Source organism: Hypanus sabinus, chromosome 11 (genome assembly GCF_030144855.1).
Source record: "Hypanus sabinus isolate sHypSab1 chromosome 11, sHypSab1.hap1, whole genome shotgun sequence".
In the NCBI taxonomy this organism is placed as follows: Eukaryota; Metazoa; Chordata; class Chondrichthyes; order Myliobatiformes; family Dasyatidae; genus Hypanus; species Hypanus sabinus.
The window spans coordinates 60,002,904-60,022,893 of NC_082716.1; the positions used below are offsets into that span (position 1 = coordinate 60,002,904).

The following is a 19,990-nucleotide window of genomic DNA, read 5'->3' on the forward strand; positions in this document are numbered from 1 at the left end:
GAAATGGCGCTATTTATCAAGGCCACCCGCCCTTTTGAGCAACTGAGTGTTGACTTTAAGGGCCCCCTTCCCTCCACCAACCGCAATGTCTATTTTCTCAATATTATCGATGAGTACTCACGGTTCCCCTTTGCCATTCCCTGCTCCGACACCACTACCACGTCCGTCATAAAAGCCCTGCGCCAGCTCTTCACTCTGTTCGGATATCCCTGCTATATCCACAGTGATAGAGGGTCCTCCTTTATGAGTGACGAGCTGCGCCAGTACCTGCTAGCTAGGGGCATTGCTACTAGTCGGACCATGAGTTATAACCCCAGGGAAATGGACGGGTGGAGAGGGAGAATGCCACAGTGTGGAAGGCCACACTTTTAGCCCTTAAGTCAAAAGGGTTGCCGGTCTCTCGATGGCAGGAGGTCCTCCCTGAGGCACTCCACTCTATCCGCTCCCTGTTATGTACGTCCACCAATGCCACCCCTCACAAACGCCTATTCTCTTTTCCCAGGAAGTTTGCCACTGGGACCACCCTACCAGCTTGGCTGACGTCCCCAGGGCCAGTGCTGCTCCGGAAACATGTGAGGGGTAATAAATACTCCCCGATGGTCGAGAAGGTTCACCTTCTACATGCGAACCCCCAGTATGCCTACGTGGTCTTACCTGATGGGCGGGAGGACACGGTCTCCGTCCGCAACCTGGCGCCCACTGGAGCAGCAGACCACTACCCCAAACACTCCACGGTAACTATGAATCCTGTACCCAAGGTGACACCGAGCCCTACACAGACTCCTCATGACACTCCTATACCGGGCGACTCACACGCGCATATACCAGGCGCCTTGCACACGCATGAGGGATCACTGACGCCTAGTGGGCTGACATCTCCAGTCAGGCCGGAACCAGCACAACCACCGTCTCTGGTGCAATCACCACCACCGGCATCTGTGCAATCACCATCACCGGCACCTGTGCAATCACCATCACCGGCATCTGTGCAATCACCACCACCGGCATCTGTGCAATCACCACCACCGGCACCTGTGCAATCACCACCACCGGCATCTGTGCAATCACCACCACCGGCACCTGTGCAATCACCACCACTGGCTCCTGTGCAATCACCACCACCGGCACCTGTGCAATCACCACCACCGGCACCTGTGCAATCACCACCACCGGCATCTGTGCAATCACAGCCGGTGCTACGTAGATCACAGCGACAGATTCGACCACCTGATAGACTTAACCTCTAAACTTACTTGTAAGAAACTTCGCCACATGGGGACTCTCTTTTAAAACAAAGGGGGGGTGAATGTGGTGAACTACATATACCTGTCTGGACACGCCCTCTGCTGACTGCTCCTGTGGTTCCTCCCACAGACCCCGGTATAAAGGCGATTGAGGCCTGAGCCCGGCCTCTCAGTCTCCAGGATGTAGTATGGTGGTCAACCACTGCTTGTTCCTTCTTACAGTCAATAAAAGCCGATATCTCGCCTTTACGTCTCAGAGTGAGTTATTGATGGTGCATAGTGTTATTGATATAGAGTTATTGATAGTGACCTTCCTCCAGGAGTGCGAACTGTCACACCTCCGCAACTACCGGAGGTGGTCACATTGGTGGACCCAGGGTTTGTCGGTGTGGTCGGGGGGCAACGACTGTCGCACTTCCGGCCTGGGGATTCTGCTACAGGAAGGCAACTTCGCAATCACCCAAGTCAAAGAGGTGGTTGCCGGGCGCCTCCTGGTAGCAGATGTCAAATACTGGGGCACTCCCCTCCGGCTGATCAACGTGTCCGCCTCCCCCGTGCGGAGCAAGCGGCTCTCACTGCTGCTGGTGACGGCCCGGCCAGTCGTTCTGGCCGGAGACTTCACCTGCACCATTGACCCGGCAGCGCCGACGGCAGGCTGGACAGTACCTCCAGACTCCTGATGGACAGGGTAAAGACAGCCAAGCTGCGCGACGCCTTTGGCACCCCCACAGGTGGAACTCAGCCGCAAGCCACTTGGACACGATCGGACGGCTCAGCCCGTTCCCGGATCGACTTCCTCTTCCTGTCAGAGCCCCTCACGGTCAGAACCACCGATGTCGCGCCAGAGTTCCTCTCTGACCACTGCCTCCTGCGAGACACCTGTCACCTGCGGGAGGACCGGAAGGCAGGGAGGGGGACATGGAAGCTGAACATCAAGCTGCTGACCCCAGAGAACATCGAGGAACTAGAGGAGTACACGGGTTGCAGAACCTTGAAAGCCTTCTTTGATTCCCTGGTTCACTGGTGGGAAGCCACCAAGGAGAACATCAAGAGGTTGTTCATCCGCAAGGGCATCCAGGGAGCAAGGCAGGGGCAGAGGGAACTGCGTAAACTCCAGACAGTTGCAGCAACTGCTCCTTCTGCAGTCGAGGTGGGTGGATGTCAGGGAGGAACTGCGGGAGGTGAAGGGCCAGCAAGCCCAGCACTTTGCCGCCGAGTCCTCCAAGATCATCTTCCGATCAAGGGTCCAAATTGTGGAGCAGGACCAGACGTGCTCACGATTCTTCTTCCAAAAGGTACACAGGCGGAGCCCTGTGATCCACAACCTTAAGGAAGAGGATGGCTCTGTCGCGTCCTCACAGATAGACATACTGAGGATCTGCAGGTCCTTCTATGCCGGTCTGTACGGAGAAAAGGCCACGGACTCCACAGCCTCCCGCAGCTTCCTGTCGTCTATCACACAGGTCTTAGACGACAGCAAGCGGGAGAGTCTGGAGCAGCCACTGACCCTGGACGAGCTGACTGGCTCTGTCCGTTCCTTTGAGTCGGGTATGACTCCCGGAAGCGACGGCTTACCGGTTGAGTTGTATTCGGCTCTGTGGAACCGGATGGGCCCCAACCTGCTGGAAGTTTACAACGCTACGCTCCTGGCAGGTAGCTTGTCAGAATCCATGAGGAAGGGCATCATCACCCTCATCTACAAGCAGAAGGGGTAGAGGGAAGACATTAGAAACTGGAGGCCCATCTCACTCCTGAATGTGGACTACAAGATCCTGTCCAAGGCTATCGCCAACAGGGTCAAGTCCGCACTGGAGCAGGTGATCCACCCAGACCAAACCTGTGCTGTACCGGGCAGGAAGATCTCAGACAGCCTTGCGCTGCTGAGGGACACCATCGCCTACGTGCAGGACAGGGGGGTGGACGCCTGCCTGGTCAGCTTGGACCAGGAGAAAGCCTTCAACAGGATATCACACATGTACATGGCAGATGTACTCTCCAAAATGGGATTTGGGGAGGGAGTCCGGAATTGGATCAAACTGCTCTACACAGACATCTGAAGTGCAGTCCAGGTCAACGGGTGGGAAACAGACAGCTTCCCCATCAGGTCTGGAGTCAGGCAGGGCTGCCCTCTCTCCCCTGTCTTGTTTGTGTGCTGCACAGAACCCTTTGCCGAAGCCATCAGGAGGGATGAGGGCATAAGAGGGGTGACGCTGCCAGGCAGCGGAGGGACCCAAGTCAAAACTTCCCTGTACATGGACGACGTCACCCTCTTCTGCTCTGATCCGAGGTCAGTTCGCAGGCTGATCAGTATCTGCGAACAGTTCGAGCAGGCGTCGGGGGCCAGGGTCAACCGCACGAAGACCAAAGCCATGCTCTTTGGCAACTGGCCCGACTGATCCAGCATCACCTTCACCATCAGGGCTGATCACCTGAAGGTGTTGGGGATCTGGTTTGGAGGGGCCGAGGCGTGCAACAGGAACTGGCGGCAGCGGACTGCCAAGGTGAAACAGAAACTGGGGCTGTGGGGAGGGCGCTCCCTATCGATAGCGGGCAAGAACCTGGTCATCAGGTGTGAGGTGCTCTCAGAGCTGCTGTACTTGGCGCAGGTGTGGCCAGTCCCCCGCTCCTTCAGCTCGGAAATCACCCGAGCCGTATTCAGATTCGTCTGGGGGTCCAAGATGGAGCGGGTCAGACGGACCACCATGCACAAGTCCCTGGACAACAGGGGCAAAAACGTCCCCAATGTCGCCCTCACCTTGATGGCCAGCTTCGTGTGTGGCTGCATCAGATTGTGTGGGGATCCCAGGTATGTGGGCACCAAGTACCACTACGTGCCCAGGTTCTACCTGTCGCCCTGGCTACGAAGGATGGGTCTTTCCCGCGGAACACCCATCAGCTGGTCATTGCCGCCATACCTGTCCTTTGTAGAGAAGTTATTTCAGGTCAACGCCTTTGATCACAGGACCATCAGGCAGTGATCAGCACGTAAGGTCCTGCAGGCACTGCAGGAGAAGGACTTGATGGACACAGTGGGGTGGTTCCTTGAGCAGGCAGTCCAGTTCATCTGGCAAAATGCCTCATCGCCAGACCTCACCAACAGGCACCAAGATCTCGCCTGGCTGGCGGTGAGAGGGGCCCTCCCAGTCCGATCCCTCCTGTACGCACGGAACGTCGTCTCCACACCCCTCTGCCCACGGGAGGACTGCAGTGAGGAGGAGTCGGTGACCCACCTCTTTGCACACTGTGGGTTCATGGAGAAGGTGTGGAGGAGGATGGAAGGGGCAGTGTCGAGGTTCATCCCCAGCAGCTGCGTTTAACAGAGGACTCTCTGATCTTCGGGCTGTTCCCGGGGACGCACACCGAGACCAACATCTGGTGCTGCTGGCAGATTATCAACTGGGTCAAAGACTCTCTTTGGTCGGCCCGAAACTTGATGGTCTACCAGCACATGGAGATGTCCGTGGGGGAATGCTGCCGACTGGCACATTCTCAGCTGCAGGAGTACGTGCTGAGGGACGCACTCAAACTCAGTGCAGTCACTGCAAGGGCCCAGTGGGGAATGACCACAGTCTAGGGTCCTTCTCCCGTGGGAGTTCAGGGGTGGAGGGTTGGGGGTATACCCCCTGAATGTAAATATGAAAGAACGTGGGTGGCAAAACTTTTGAACTTTGAAAATGTAAAGACAGTAATGGTACCAACTATAAAGAATTGAAAGTCTTTGAATGATTATTGTATATAATTTTATTTTTGAATAAGTACATTTTGTTTAATAAAAATATCAATGGTCTGGATAGCTGTGTGGTTAACTGGATCAACGAATTTGTTATTACACAGTGAAAGTAGGGTACTGAGAGTGTGGTAGAACAAAGTGATCTGGGAATAAAGATCCATAATTCATTGAAAATGGCATCACACGTAGACTGGGTCATAAAGAAAGCTTTTGGCACATTGGCCTTTATAAACTTCTTATTCTGGCTTATACCATAGGAGCAGAATTAGACCTTTTGGTCCATCGAGTCTGCTCCACCATTTCAATACGGCTGATCCATTTTCCCTCTCAGCCCCAATCTCCCGCCTTCTCACCTTCATGCCCTGACTAATTAAGAATCTATTAGCCTCTGCGTTAAATATACCCAATGACTTGGCCTCCACAGTGCTTGTGCCAACGAATTTTACAGATTCACGACTCTCTGGCTAAAGAAGTTCCTCATCTCCGTTCTGCTCCCTTTTCCCCCCGTTCTGATGAAGGGTCTCGGCCCGAAACGTTGACTGGTTATTCTTCTTCATAGACGCAGCCTGACTCGCTGAGCTCCTCCAGCATCTTACGTGTGTTGTTTCAAGATTTCCAGCATCTGCAAAATATATTGTGTTTATCCTAACTGTCCTGTCTCTCTTTATCTCCGGCTTGGTTCCCGTCATTGCCTTTAACACGAAATGCACCGGTCACGGAGACTATTGATTCCGCGGCGTGAATGTCACCTGACCCGCCGAACTCCAGCATCGACCCCGGAAGTATTTCTTGGGACATCTCTGCACATGCGCACTGCTGAGGATGGGTGTCAGTTGTGAACATGCGCAGTAGGTTTCGTTGGCTCCTAATGTCAGCTCCCAAAGGCTGCTGGGATGGAAATATTTGACTGTTGTGGAGGGAAGCGTGAGTTCAGGGAGTTGTTGGGTTGAAAGAATGGATCAGGCATCCTGCAGTTACATGTACAAAATGTAAAGGATTATCTGAACGGATAGCTAAAACAAAAACAGGAGAGACCATGTCGAACTTGATGGCAGGGTGATCCATTCCCGCATTGGAGGAAGCTTGTGTGTAATTGACCGATGCTTTTGACTCCAGGAACAGTCCCTGTGCATCACTCTCTCTGAAATGTCAGTCGTCAACAGGTTTGATTTCTGAGCTTTCGCTGAGAAGACCATATACTTATTGTACCTTTTAAAAGTAAACCGGAGAATTTTCAAAGTGAAGACTTTGTAAGAATGTCCCAGAAATCTTTAATAGAAGAAGTTTTCCAGTGGAACGAGGAGATGTGTATGAAAAAGCTGGAAACAATTCTGCCTGAACTTATCATATCCTTAATGGTTTCTCTTGGTATTATAAAGCTGATAAAGTCAGGCATAGCTTTGTTCGTGGTCGGCTGTGTCTAACCATTATCAGGGAAATTGATGAAGGAAAAGCAGTGGATGTTATCTAAATGGACAATAGCAAAGCCTTTGACAAAGTCCCACATGGGAAATTGGTCTAGAAGTTTAGTCACATGGCAATCAGGTTGAGGTAGATAATTGGAATCAACATTAGCTTAACGGGGGAAGAGATACAAGTTGGTTGCCTCTCTGACTGGAAGCCTGTGACTAGTGGTGTGACAGGGATCAGTACATTGTTGTTTGCCATTTATATTAATGATTTGGATGATAATGTAAACTGGACCAACAAATTTGCGGATGACACCAAGATTGAGGGTGTAGTGGGTAGCGAGAAGGGTGTCAAAGTTTGCAGTGGGATCTGGACCAGTGGGAAAAATGGTAAACGGAATTAAGTGTGAGGTGTTGCACTTTGAGAGGACAAAGCCTGATAAGACTTACACAGTGAACAGTAGGGTACTGGGGTGAACAACAGATCTCATTGAAAGTGGTGTTACAGGTAATAATGCATTTTGTACAAGGAACAGTAGCGCAGATCCTTATCTAAATGGGAAGAAAATTCAAACATCAGAGGTGCAGAAGGACTTGGGAGTCCTCGTGCAAACCCCCCAGAAGCTAAATTCACAGGTTGAGTCTGTGGTAAAGAAGGCAAGTGCGATGTTGGTATTTATCAAGGGGAATAGAATATAAAAACAAGGGATAATGCTGAAGCAATATAAGACACTAGTCAGGCTGCACTTGGAGTGTTGCCAACAGTTTTGGGCCCCTTATCTCAGAAAGGATGTATTGTCAATGGAGAGAGTCCAGAGGAGGTTTATGAGGATGATTCCAGCAATGAAGGGATTAACATATGAGGAGCATTTGGTAGCTTTGGGCCTGTACTTACAGGAAATCAGAAGAATGTGTGGAGATCTTATTGAAACCTACCTAATGTTGACAGGACTAGATAAAGTGGATGTGGAGAGCATGTTTCCTCTGGTGGGGGTATCTGGAACCAGTGGGCATAGCCTCAAAATGCAGGGGGTGACCTTTTAGAAATAATGAGGAATTTTTTTTAGCAAAGAGTGGTGAATCTGTGGAATGCTCTGCCACAGCCTGTGGTGGAGGCCAAGTTTGTGGGTATACTTAAAGCAGAAGTTGATACATTCCTTATTAGTTGGAGCATCAACAGATATGGTGAGAGGGCAGCTGTATGGTGTTGAATGGGATCCGGGATTAGCAATGGTGAAATGGCAGAGCTGACTCGATGGGCTGAATGACCTAATTTGCTCATATGTCTTATAGTCTTATATGGTTGTAAATAAAGCTTTTGGTACATTGGCTTTCATAAATCAAAGTATTGAGTCTAGGAGTTGGGATATTATGTTGAAGTTGTATGAAACTTCAATGAGGCCAGATATGGAGTACTATATGCAGTTCCAGTCACCTACCTTTATGAAAGATATCAAGAAGATTGAAAGATTACAGAGAAAATTTTCAAGGATGTTGCTGAGACTAGTTGATCTGAGTACAGGAAAGGTTGAATAGGTTAGGACTTTATTCCCTGCAGCACAGGAGAATGAGGGGGAGTTTTGCAGAAGGTATACAAAATTATGAGGTATAGATAGAATAAATGCAAGCAGGTTTTTTCGACTGAGGTTAGGTGAGACTAGAACTAGAGGTCATAGGTTAAGGTGAAATACATAAGGGGAGCCTGAGAGGGAAAAAGAGAGTGGTACAAGTCTGGAACAAGCTGCCAACAGAAGAGGTAGATGTGGGTTCTGTTGCAGCATGTCAGGGAAGTTTGGAATTGTACATGGATGGGAGGGGTGTGGAGGGCTATGGTTCAAGTGCAGGTCAATGGGTTTAGTTAGAAATTCAGTTTAGCATGGACTAGATGGGCCGAAGGGCCTATTTCTGTACATTAGTGCTCTGCAACTCTATTGCAAACATATTAGCAAAACCAGTACAGTATAGCAAAGCAGTTTTATCTGACAATGTGTTCAATTATATTGGATAATGAATTAACATATTTAAGGATTATTTTATTAAAATCACAACTAGAAATCTAGCTTGCTTGAAGAATCTCATAGCATAAATTTGCACAGTAACAGTATCTGTGATGAAATTTTTAGCAAGAGAATGAAAATTGATAGTTTGTTGTTTTGTGGGATGGAAGCTGAGGTAGGTCTGTAAGAATAGTGGTGTATCAATGGGCAGGGTAGTCTGCTGAGCTAATGCTTCCAGTCCCTTTGCCTACAAGCTGGCAAGGAGTGGGTAAGTAGAAAAGGGTCTGATGTTTTTCAGCAGCAGATCTGAGGGAGGAGTGAGAACAAATGATGTTCGGAGGTAGAAAGTGATAATCTTTATAATGAAGATGATATGTGTTTAGTGATGTTGATACCTAATGGCTAGGGAGGAGGAAATTGCTTTGAGAATGAGTTTGGGGATCTGGCTGGACCTGGTCAGGGTGAAAGTCTGCAAGTCCAGTTGCAAGGTGTATATTGAGCCGATCTTTTACAACTATGTTTTGTGCCCAGGTATTCTTGGTTTGGGAGTGCCTCAGTTATCTAATTGCTGTACATTTTCACTTTGAACAAAGCAAAACATAATTTTTAAGATTTTACTGTCTAGAATAATCCTCTGAACATTTTAATTCCATCTTGATTGCACTAGAGTTGAGCTCTGTTTAATTTCAAGTTGTTTAGACAAATGCCTCTTTTTATGTAGGCTGGTTACAATGTATTAGAGACCATTTATATGATTATTCTGCTGAATACAGATAACCCACATTTCACTGAACATTATTATGGTCTTTAAGTGATGTAGTTTGTTGTAAGTTCTCAGCTTTCAATAATTTCAATAGTAATATTCTCCTTAACATTATTTACTCCATATACCAATGCACTGAGAGTGGCAGCAAACAATTGCGTAAGTAACACTAACAATCTTTGTTTCTTCAATAAAGCACTCTAGTTATATGAAGGAACCATATTAATAGTTGACTGTTATTTTCTATTTGTGTATTATATGCCTCTAACTACTTTGATTTTCTCTCTAGCCCAAGAGTCTGTATTAATTTTCTTCATATTTTTTCAAATTTGCCTTTACTATGAATGAAAGTTTAATCACACACATGGTGTATGAATGCACTCTATATGCATTGGTACTCTGTTAGTGGAATTGGTGGATAAGGTAGAGTTGGTTGCCTGGGAGATTTGGCAACTTGAAAGTAAGTAAGGTACTTACTTCCTGCAGTGAATGAACCAGCAGCAGAATTATCTAGAACAGGGGTTGCATGCCCAAGATGGCATGCACAAAAAGTCTTGCTGGCACGTAGCATGCAATGCTATCCTTGACTCTTTAAACTCCACCAATAATAAAAAGATACATCATTATCATCTTTACCAGCAAATGAAGCGGTGAATGATTTTTTTTTGCAACCTGAGAATGGTGAGATGTTTACTACATGCATAGTTCTCAAAACAGTGCAAACCAAGCTGGATATAAAATACTTGTCATTAATGCAGCAACAAAAGTCTCACTGAGAGTAAAGTGTTTATTTTCCTTTATGAATATGCAGCAAAGCTTATAATTTCACAAAAATACTTATTATTTAGAAATGAGATTATTTTCAGTTGTTAGCTTAAAAGATTTATAGTAATTTTTGAACAGATTTTCAAAAATGCTTCATTTATTTCAATCTGTCTCTGTTATACTTTTATTGACAATAAAACAATAAATACATGAAAATAAGTAAAAGGATCCATTATTTTCCGTAATAAAAAATCCATAGCTATTGTTACAAATTCATTAATCAATGATCATCTCTGATCAAAACTATGGCATGTAAAGAAATATTTAGAAGATTATTGCCAATTTGGGCACTCTGACAAAATGGTTTGCCATCAATCTAGAATCTGATGCACATTTTGCAAATGTGCTGATCCTGTGAGAACTTTTTAGAAGAATGATGTGCTCATGAAAACTTGATTTCCTTGTTTTGATTATTTGATTTGACAAAAGTCAAATGCATTCAAAGTTACACAAAGACAGTTTTCATTTGTTACAGTAAATTATGTGTTAATGTTATTGTGTGGAATTTTTGTTTTAAATTAGGTTTTATCTGGGATGCCCAGGTATCTTGTAGTCCAGAGTTTAAAGTAAGTGTTATTATCAGAGTGCATACATGTCACATACAACTCTGAAGTTCATTTTCCTGTGGGCATGGTCAACAAATCTATAGAATAGTAACTATAACAGGATCATTGAAAGATCAACTAGAGTGCAGAAGACAACCAACTGCAAATATAAAAAAAAAGTAATAAATAACGAGAACATGAGATAACAAAGTGTGAACAGTGGTTTTGGGAAGATCTCAATAGATGGGCAGCAGAGTGTAATTAATCCCTTTGTTCAAGAGCCTGATGGTTGAGGGGTAGTAACTGTTCTTGAACCTGGTGCTCAAGTCCTGAGGCTCTTGTACCTTCTACCTGATGGCAGCAGTGAGAAAAGAGCATGGCCTGTGTGGTGCTTTATTATGACAGCATCTCATGTAGATGTGCTCAGTGATTAGAAGGATGTTACCCGTGATGGGCTGTGCCAAATCCACTACCTTTTGTAACAACTCCATACTTAATACCAAGCATATATATAGTATTAACATCAGAAAATTGTCTTAAGCTGTCTTAAAGTTTTTTTTCAACGTCAGTATCTTATCAGCAGATCCGACATTTAAAATAAATGTGTAAGTGGGAATATTTGGTACATACCTACAAGATAAATTGGAAATAATAGGGACTTGTTTATTCAAGTGGAAGTGATTTTTTAACGCTGTAAAAAAAAAGTACTAAACAACTCCTGACAGTTGAAGTTTTACTTTTGCTATTGTTGAGTCTCATTCCTTCAAATTAAAAACAATTGGGAATTACTTTGACATATTGGTGGATCTCTTCCTTAATTCCAGTTTTCTTCCTCCTCATTATCCTTTGTCTCTTTATCCTGTCATTCCACTGTATTATTTTTGTTACACAATTTTAGCATTAAATTAAATGTTCTGACCTATTCCTGTTTAAATTCTTCATGTTATATTTAGTATCCTTTAATTTGGTTGAAGAGATGTGCTGTTGCAAATAGATATTGGAAATACATTGTGCACATGTGCATATTGGAGTGCACATCACACACAAATTCTCATGGTCCCAGACACATCCTACAAAGTCAAGAAAGCTCACCAACACCTCTGCTTTCTGAGGAAGCTGAAGAGAGTTGGACTTTGCACATCCATACTCACGGCATTCTACAGATGCACAGTAGAGAGCATCCTGACATGCTCCATCACTGCATGGTGTGGAAACTGCACTGTGGCAGACAGGAAGGTTCTACAACAGGTAGTCAAAATTGTCCAATGCACCACTGGCACCAGCTACCCTCCATCAAGGACCTACGTATATATAGAAAAGAGCCAGTAACATGAAGGATCACACCCAACCTGTTCATGGACTGTTTGTCCCATTCCCATCATGGAGGACGCTATGTCCCATCCACACCAGGACCACTGGACTCAAAAGCAGTTGCTTTCCCCAAGCAGTAAGGCTGATCAACATCCCCACCATTACTTTATTATTTCCAGTCAGTCACTTATGGACAGCCCAGTATCGCTTTATGGACATACAATCAATCTATTTGTATAAGAAGTCTTATGTATTATATTTATTGTGTCTTTTAATTGTTAGTACATTTGTGTTTTTTGTGCTGCAGCAGATCCAGAGTAACAAGTATTCCGTTCTCCTTTACAGAATACAGAAAATGCCATTAAACAATCTTGACAAGTAGAGAACTTTTTATAAGAAGTAAAACAGACTTGTAATCTAAAAATCTGTGGTTTTAAGTGATTTTATAATTCTTTAAAGGAACATTGAAGATTCTCACAGAGAAGTTCTTGCCCCACATCACACTTTCTGAGATAGAACAGACCTTTTCCTCTCACTTATTGCCCAAGGTATGTACATTTTCAACTTTTCCTGTATTTTTGTCCAATTAAATGCTACAACCTTGGAAACTTGCCTCTTCCCCGTGTATTCTGTTACTTTTCCAGGTGGGTGGTTGACCTGACCAGCCTGAGACTTGCAAATTGGTGCTGAGAAGCTTCACCGCTTGCAACAGCCCACAAACACGATCCTTTACAAGCAGTATCCACACCGAGCCATGTGCAATTCATTGCTTATTGAATGCTAAGGGAGGGCAGGGATTTGCAGCAGACTCCTTGTGGTGTACCATACAGCAATAGGGAGGCAGACAGTTTGTGCAAGTTTTTTATCTCCTGGTTTCCTAGTGTGCTAATGTGGAGGGTAGGGGTTCACACCAGATTTTGGTACTTATAGTGCAAGCCGATGTAGATATTTGTTTCTTTGTTTATTTATATATGTGACAATACAGTACAGAGTAGGCCCTTCTGCCCCTTTGAGTCACACCGCCCCAGCAAGCCCCGTCAAACCCAATTAACACTAACTTAATCCTGGGACAACTTGCAAAGATCAGTTAACCTCCCTGGTATACCTTTGGACAGTGGGAGGAACCTGGAGGACCTCGGGAAAGCCCTTGCGTTCCACAATGAGGACGTGTAGAGACTCAGAATGACACCAGAATTGAACTCTGAACTCCAGAACACCCTGAGTTGTAATAGTGTCGTGCTAACTGCTACGCTACCATGGCAATCAACATGAAAGCAAAATATACAATATAACAGAAAGCTGCTAAACAAAGGGTGCTTGTAACACTCAGCGGACCAGACATTACTTGCAGGGTACGCATCTGTGAGTGTTTGGCCTGGAGGACCAAGTGTTGAAATGAATCAGCAGGGTGCTAGTGTCATCCTTTCATGGTTTTTGATGTTTTAATGACTCCTTTGCTTTAACTAACCATAAATAATTTCCCAGTTGAAAGCTCAGAGTGGTTTACTTTGTGCTAGGTAATGACATTGTTTGATGAACTTGCAAATGAGTTATTGCAGCACATAAGGCAGTTGTCCAGTCAGAACACGGGCCTGCAGACAGCACTGCGGAACACTATACAGGTAGGATCTTTCAAGTCTAAGCTGTTCTTATTTTATTATTAATCCTCTTATAATAGTTTAATTTAATACTCGGATTGTAAGTGGCTTTGTCACAACACATCAACCGTTATCTGATTGTGTTCAACTCAAGGCCTTTGTTTTATTTTCAATTCCTTCTGAATGATCAGATTCAGATAACATCACTGGCATATGCCGTGGATTTTGTTGTTTTGCAGCAGCACTACAGTGTAATACATAATAAAAGAACTATAAATTACAATAAAAAGTAGATATTAAAAAGAAGTTAACTTGAATACGTATTGCAAAAAGAGAGAGGGAAAATTCTGAGGTATTGTTTGTGGATACTTGTCCATTCAGAAATGTGATGGCGGAGGAGAAGAAGCTGCTCCTGAAAGATTGAGTGTGTGTCTTAAGGCTCTGTACCTCCTGCTTGATGGTAGCAATGAAAAGCAGGCATGCCCTGGGTGATGCAGGTCCTTAATGATGGATGGCACCTTTAGAAGGTTTCCTGGATGCTAGGAGACTAGTGCCCATGGTGGAGCTGGCAGTTCACAACATTCTGCAGCTTTCAACGATCCTGTGCAGTGGTCCCGCTGGACCGGATGGTGATGCAACCAGTTCAGAACAAGTTCTTCAATGCCTGGTGTATCATTCTCTGTAGGTTTTACAAGAAATTTTTTTTCAGAACAAAATGACAAAATATGTGTACAATTATAATAACAGTCAGTAATAGTCAATCGGTAACAAACCTGAATGGACCCAATGATCAATCTGGTTATCCAACCACATGCCTGACAAGATTTGATGATGTGTTGTGTGTATGTTCTGACAAGACATTCAGGCCATGCCAGGGTTATCCAGGTCAAGAAGAATTGCTTAATATTTACCGATTGCATACTTTTTTTGATCATTGCTAGGTGTTTCATTCTCACTTAGATCAATAGGATGTTAGAGACTATATTGGCAATGATGTTGAAGAAAAAGATTACAAATGCTTTGGCTCAGTGTGCAGGTTAGCTTTTAATATACTTGAGCATATCTTAATTAATGATCCCACAAATAGTTTGGGCAGCAAGGAGAAGGGAGTGGCTGAGGCTTCCTTCCTGCTAGTGAAGATGTATTGAGTTATATAATTGCAATATAGGACATCTGCTACAGTGGTGAGCATCAGTTTAGCAATACTGGCATCAAATCAGGGTTGCACTCTAACAGTATGATCTGCCTGCTCTGGATATGCTCTGACTGTTATTTGAAACCACATTTTGTGGCCACACTCATTTCTTTAAAAGTTATGTGATTGATCAGCATATGTCCATTATCTTCTGCAAACTTGTTTATATGATTTTTGTTACTTTTTATACAGTCCCAGATCCAGATTCTGGAGATTCTGATGAACTTTGTGCAACATATGTGCAAATTTGAGGAAGCTTTAGCTTTGGAAAACATCCATTCACTATCCTTGGCTGTTTTTCATGTCCTCAAGAATATCTTTTGTCACTGCAAGGTGAGGCAGATTTTAAAAAAACTTCCCTGTTTAAAAGTTTCACTTACAGTCATGTCCTATTCCTTACTTAAGAGGGCAATCTTTGGGGTTCTTGTACTGACAGCAGTAACATCCCTGTTGCGTTTCTTTTCGTTTTCCTTTTTTAAAAGGGGGATTAGAGAGAGGGGATTTTGTTTTACAGAAAGTCTAGTAATGCAGATGCTGAAGATCTAAATAATAGAAAATAGTGGCAAATCTCATCCATCTTTATTGAAATAGTAGCTGTAAAGCAAGGCTTGCACTTGTTTTTAATCTATTTGTGCATGGAATATAAACTTCACTGATACTATAATCCATACTGTATTGCCTCGAAGGCGGCAGTTAGGCACCTTTGGTACAAAGCAAATAGATCTTACTCTTTAAAAGGCTGCCTGATTCACTTGTTCCTCAAAGAAACATTTCTCACCACGTTATGTTTAGTTTCATTCCTTTCTGAGACCAGCATAATTATTTTGCAGAAATAGTAAAAGGGAGACAAAGTTATTTTGGAGTATTTCTACAGCTGTTCAATGTAACTTGTCAGGTGTGTAAACAACTGATTTCTAAAACAATCCAGACCATAATCAAATCTGAGTTTCTACCAAGCATACTAAATTTGTACTAATGATATGCCAGTAAGTTGATAAACTACCTCCTTGCCCAGAGATAGTTCACTTTGTTGATGATAACTTTTAAAAATCTGTTCTTAGGAGAGTGAGACCTTGTACAGTGGTCGATTGCATTTGGTTGCAGACGTATTGCAGTCCTTATTTAAGGAGGCATATTCCCTTCAAAAACAGTTCATGGAATTGTTGGATAGGATAGTTCTGGAATTGGCAACAAGCACTACTGAAGATATTGCATCTATGGTGACAGGTCAGTTCAGAATATTCTGTTTTGAGTTAATGTCTTGTTTCTGCAAGTTTTCCATAATTTATTTCATAGCAACTTATTTTAAAATTCTCCCATTTTCAAGTGGTTCACAGTGTTTTGGAAATATGTTCAATCATTTCTAAGATGGACCATGCTCTACATGCTAATACATGGAAGTTTCTTATTAAGTAAGTACAAATTATATTAATAAATATATTTTTGCCTGTTCTGAATTTTCTGTTCTAACAGGAAATTAAAGTTAATGTGTGAAAATAATTATTTTGTCATTCAATTTTAGCACTGTTTCCAGAAATGATTGTATTGATTTTTGTACATTTAATTATTGGTTATTTAGGCAATTAGTGATTGGGCAGGAAAAAGATGTGGAAGTTATACTGCCATTGGGATATGTACTGAGTGGCAGCGCAACTATCCCACCAGGGGGCTCTATAGAAATAAAATTATATCAGCCTTTTGTGAAAATTTCAGAAATGCTTTCATTCAGTTGATAATTAGAGGAAAATCAGATTTTGTTTTAATAGTTTGGCATTCTGTTTCAGAATAAGTGTGAAGCACCGGGCATTGCTGGAGAGTAAGCTGCCACATGATGGATTTGTTGCTGGTCTTTGTGAGGACATTCTCTATTCCTTCAACTCATGCTTGCATTTAGCTGAACAAATGAACCAGCCTACAGTAGTGGTAATTATTAATTCCATCATTTTTTTAACACTTGTATATGTCCAATATTTGGCAGAGCTTATTATTATCACCACATACCTTAAAGGACAAGTCTTTTAAGATGATTTAGGAAGTGGAAGTGCAATTGCTATCTGTGTGTTTTCTGAAATTATGTTTAAGTGTGTGTGTATACATATATAAACTCGAATTAAAAATTATTTGCTTTTGGGACAGCTTTGCCCAAAGCCAATATTATTTCTGTGAGCATACTTCCTGGAGGTGTGCTTTTATAATCAACCTAGGAAATCTTCCTTTTTTCTTCATTTTTTTTTCATATTTTGATTTAAAACTTCTTTTACCACTGCCATTTTCTAGCAGCCTGAAACTATGCTACGTAGATGATCTGGATTTATTGTATTCCCTAACTGGACAATGTGCCATTTGTGTCTCTTCTGCTTATACAAGTCCATATTCCTACACTCTCTGCACATTAATATGCCTAACTAAGAGCCTCTTGAGGATCAAGGATCAACTGTATTTGCATTTACATTTACATGTATTAGGAATTTGCTGTGGAGTGCTGATATGCCATGCAACAAAAAACATTTATTCAATTATAAGAGTAAAGAATTATATAAAAAATAAACTGAAAAGTATGGATCTGGAATAGAACTTACATGAATACCAGCATGTATTTACAATGTAAAGAGCAAATATAAAGAGAGGTTTAAAAAAGTGATTTCAATGCAGTGCAGTGACTGAGGTAATAGATATCTCAGACATCTTTGCATTTACCCCATCTCACTTTAAATGCAATGCCTCCTGTCTCAGACTGGGGGATAAAAAAAAAAAGACCAGCTTAGTTTAGTTGAGCATTTATTTACGTACTGTGCAATAAGTTTGTGCGCATGTAAAAGGCTAGGGTGCTAAGACTTTTACACAGTACTGTATTTGTCAAATTAGAGTGGAGAGTGAGTTTGTAAATCTGGCAGGAGCAAAGGATGTTGGGAGTGGTTAGAGTAGAGTGCACGGGAGGGTTGTGGGACAGGTGACAGAGAAGGAGTGCCAAGGTTGGTGGGGGTTAGCACGGGTGCACATCCAGCCCTGAGACACCAGCAAGGTCATTTGATTCAAAACAATTGGTTTATTGATTATAGAATGTCTCTGGTGCATCCCACTCTCTCCCCTCTCCCTTCCCCTTTTGTCAACCATGATTCCCCTCTCCCTGCTCCCTTCCCAATCTCAGTCCACAACAGAGACCCATAGCAGAATCAGGTTTATATTCACTCACATATGTCATGAATTTTTTTGTGTGGCAGCAGTACAAAGCATTACATCAAATTACTGCAATACTGTGCAAAAGTCTTGGGCACTCTGGCTATATACATTTACCTTTTTCACAGTACTGCAGTTCAGCACAACATCATGAACTGAAGGGCACATTCCGGTGGTGTATGTACTCTTGGAAGGATGTGCTTAAGATTCAGAGGGTGCAGAAACAATTTGCAAAGTTGTTGCTGGGATTGGAGGAGAGACTGGTTGGGTTGGGAAGGTGACTGAGATTGCCTTCGTACAAGTTTATAAAATCATGAAGATTGTAGGTTGGGTGGATGGTAACAGTCTTTTATTCGCATGTTAGGGAAGTCTAAACCTAGAAGCATTAGTTTCAGATTAGAGGGGATAGACTTTAAGGGGACCTGAAGACACTTTCAGCACATAGATAGTGTTGGGTACATGGAACAAGTTGAAGTGGCAGAAGCAGAAACAACTACAATATTTAAAAGACATTCTGATAGGTACATGGATTTGAAGGGTTTAGAGGAATGTGGGCCGGTTAACTGGGGAAGGCACCTAAGTTGGCCTGGACAAGTTGTGCCAAATGACATGTTTTTGTGTTGTACAGCTCTCTCTCACTCTGTATCTTATGTTCCCTGAACGTATGCTGTTTTGAAATTTTTGTATTGTTTTATTCAGCACTCCTAGTTTGTTCTTAAAATCTGTACATTCCAAGAAATTAGTTAAAGAATGTTGTAGTGCTAAATTACTAATGGAATACTCTTTAATTTGAGTTACTGTTGCAGGTTTGTAATAAATAGCCTTAACTTTTGATCTGGAAGTATTAAGGTTCATGTATTACTGGGTATTTGCTTTTTTCAAGGGAAATGGCAACAGTACCGATTGTAAACTCTTCCAAAAGACAATGAAGCTGTGCCGTTTTTTTACCAATACACTCGTGCACTATGTAAAGGTAACATAACCTATTATTATCAAGTGCTGTAGAATTTTGTGAATATATTGCACCATTGTCACTTCAAAAATTCAAACATGAATTAGTATTCAAATTTTAAGAAACATCCCAAGTTTTTGAAGGTGGCGTTGCTAGGGGCTTGACTTATACAACAAGTTTTATTGAGGGGACTCTACACCCTCCATTCTCTCCCATTCCTCTTCATAAAGCCTTTGGTGGCATTGTATTTGAAAGCTGCAGGACATTATTGCTGAAGATTATACTGTCTTCATTCTCTGCCTTTTGCCAGAAACAGATAATATTCCTGTTGCATTGGGTTTAGCTCAGTCTTATGTAACAACAGCACATACCTTTAATAACAAGTCATTTATGATGATATCCTGTAACTAGTGCTGTTTGGTATTTTCTGCAGTTATATTCAGAATTACCAATATCTCTCTCAGAAAACTATTAACTAAAAATCATATTTGTATTTAACAGTTTTAATCAATCTTTATGTAAACAAGTTGTTTGCATAGTAGTTAAGCTAAAACATATATCATCTGTTCTGTTAAACCAACTCTAGCTCATGTTTTTGTTTATATTATGAAAATGGCACAAATCTTATTCCGATTTCTGATTTATTCTTAAAATTAGGAATTTAATGATTTCCTCTCAACATCTTGTCGCTTATTACACCACCTTTATCTTCAGATGTACAGGTAAGACTGCATATTGAGCAGCAGCAAACCAAAATATGAAAAATTCATTTTATCTAACTTTATAATAACTATAAATTGTAATTTATGTTAATTAGCTAATACAATTGTCTTGCTTCTGAGAGTGATTTGTTTGAATATGGAATGGGATAGATTGTTTTAATTTATTTACTCAGTTAGATCATAGAACAACTTAAAACATTACAACATAGGATTAGCCCTTCAGCCAATGATGACTGTACCAAGCATGATACAAAAATTAAATTAAAATCTTCTGCCAGCACATGATCCGTACCCCTCATTCCTTGCATATTCATATGCCTATCTGAAAGCATCTTGAATGCTACTGTTGCATCTGCTTCCCTTGCCTCTGCTGGCTGTGAATTCCAGGCATCTGCCACTCTATTGAAAAAAGATACTTGCCCCTCTTACCTTAAAGGTAATCCTACTTGTCTTCAATATTTCTACTCTAGGATAAAGATTCTGGTTCTGTACCCTATCTGAACCTCTCCCAATTTTATAAAT

General features: G+C 42.7%; 1 protein-coding gene across 3 annotated transcripts in view; it reads left to right on the forward strand.

Annotated features, from left to right (window-relative positions):
- The first annotated feature begins 5,836 nt into the window (after nt 1-5,836).
- Nucleotides 5,837-19,990, forward strand: part of firrm (fignl1 interacting regulator of recombination and mitosis) — a 46,081-nt gene continuing 31,927 nt past the window's right edge. For 2 of the 3 annotated variants that reach the window (XM_059984433.1, XM_059984434.1), the window contains exons 1-10: nt 5,837-6,319; nt 9,262-9,302; nt 12,284-12,372; nt 13,342-13,446; nt 14,810-14,950; nt 15,679-15,844; nt 15,945-16,029; nt 16,402-16,540; nt 18,678-18,767; nt 19,404-19,468. In XM_059984433.1, coding sequence (XP_059840416.1) covers nt 6,231-6,319; nt 9,262-9,302; nt 12,284-12,372; nt 13,342-13,446; nt 14,810-14,950; nt 15,679-15,844; nt 15,945-16,029; nt 16,402-16,540; nt 18,678-18,767; nt 19,404-19,468 — 1,010 coding nt within the window. In that variant the 5' untranslated portion in view covers nt 5,837-6,230. Of the gene's footprint in view, nt 6,320-9,261; nt 9,303-10,515; nt 10,535-12,283; nt 12,373-13,341; nt 13,447-14,809; nt 14,951-15,678; nt 15,845-15,944; nt 16,030-16,401; nt 16,541-18,677; nt 18,768-19,403; nt 19,469-19,990 lie in introns of those variants that run through there. The other variant, XM_059984435.1, reaches the window with a different exon arrangement.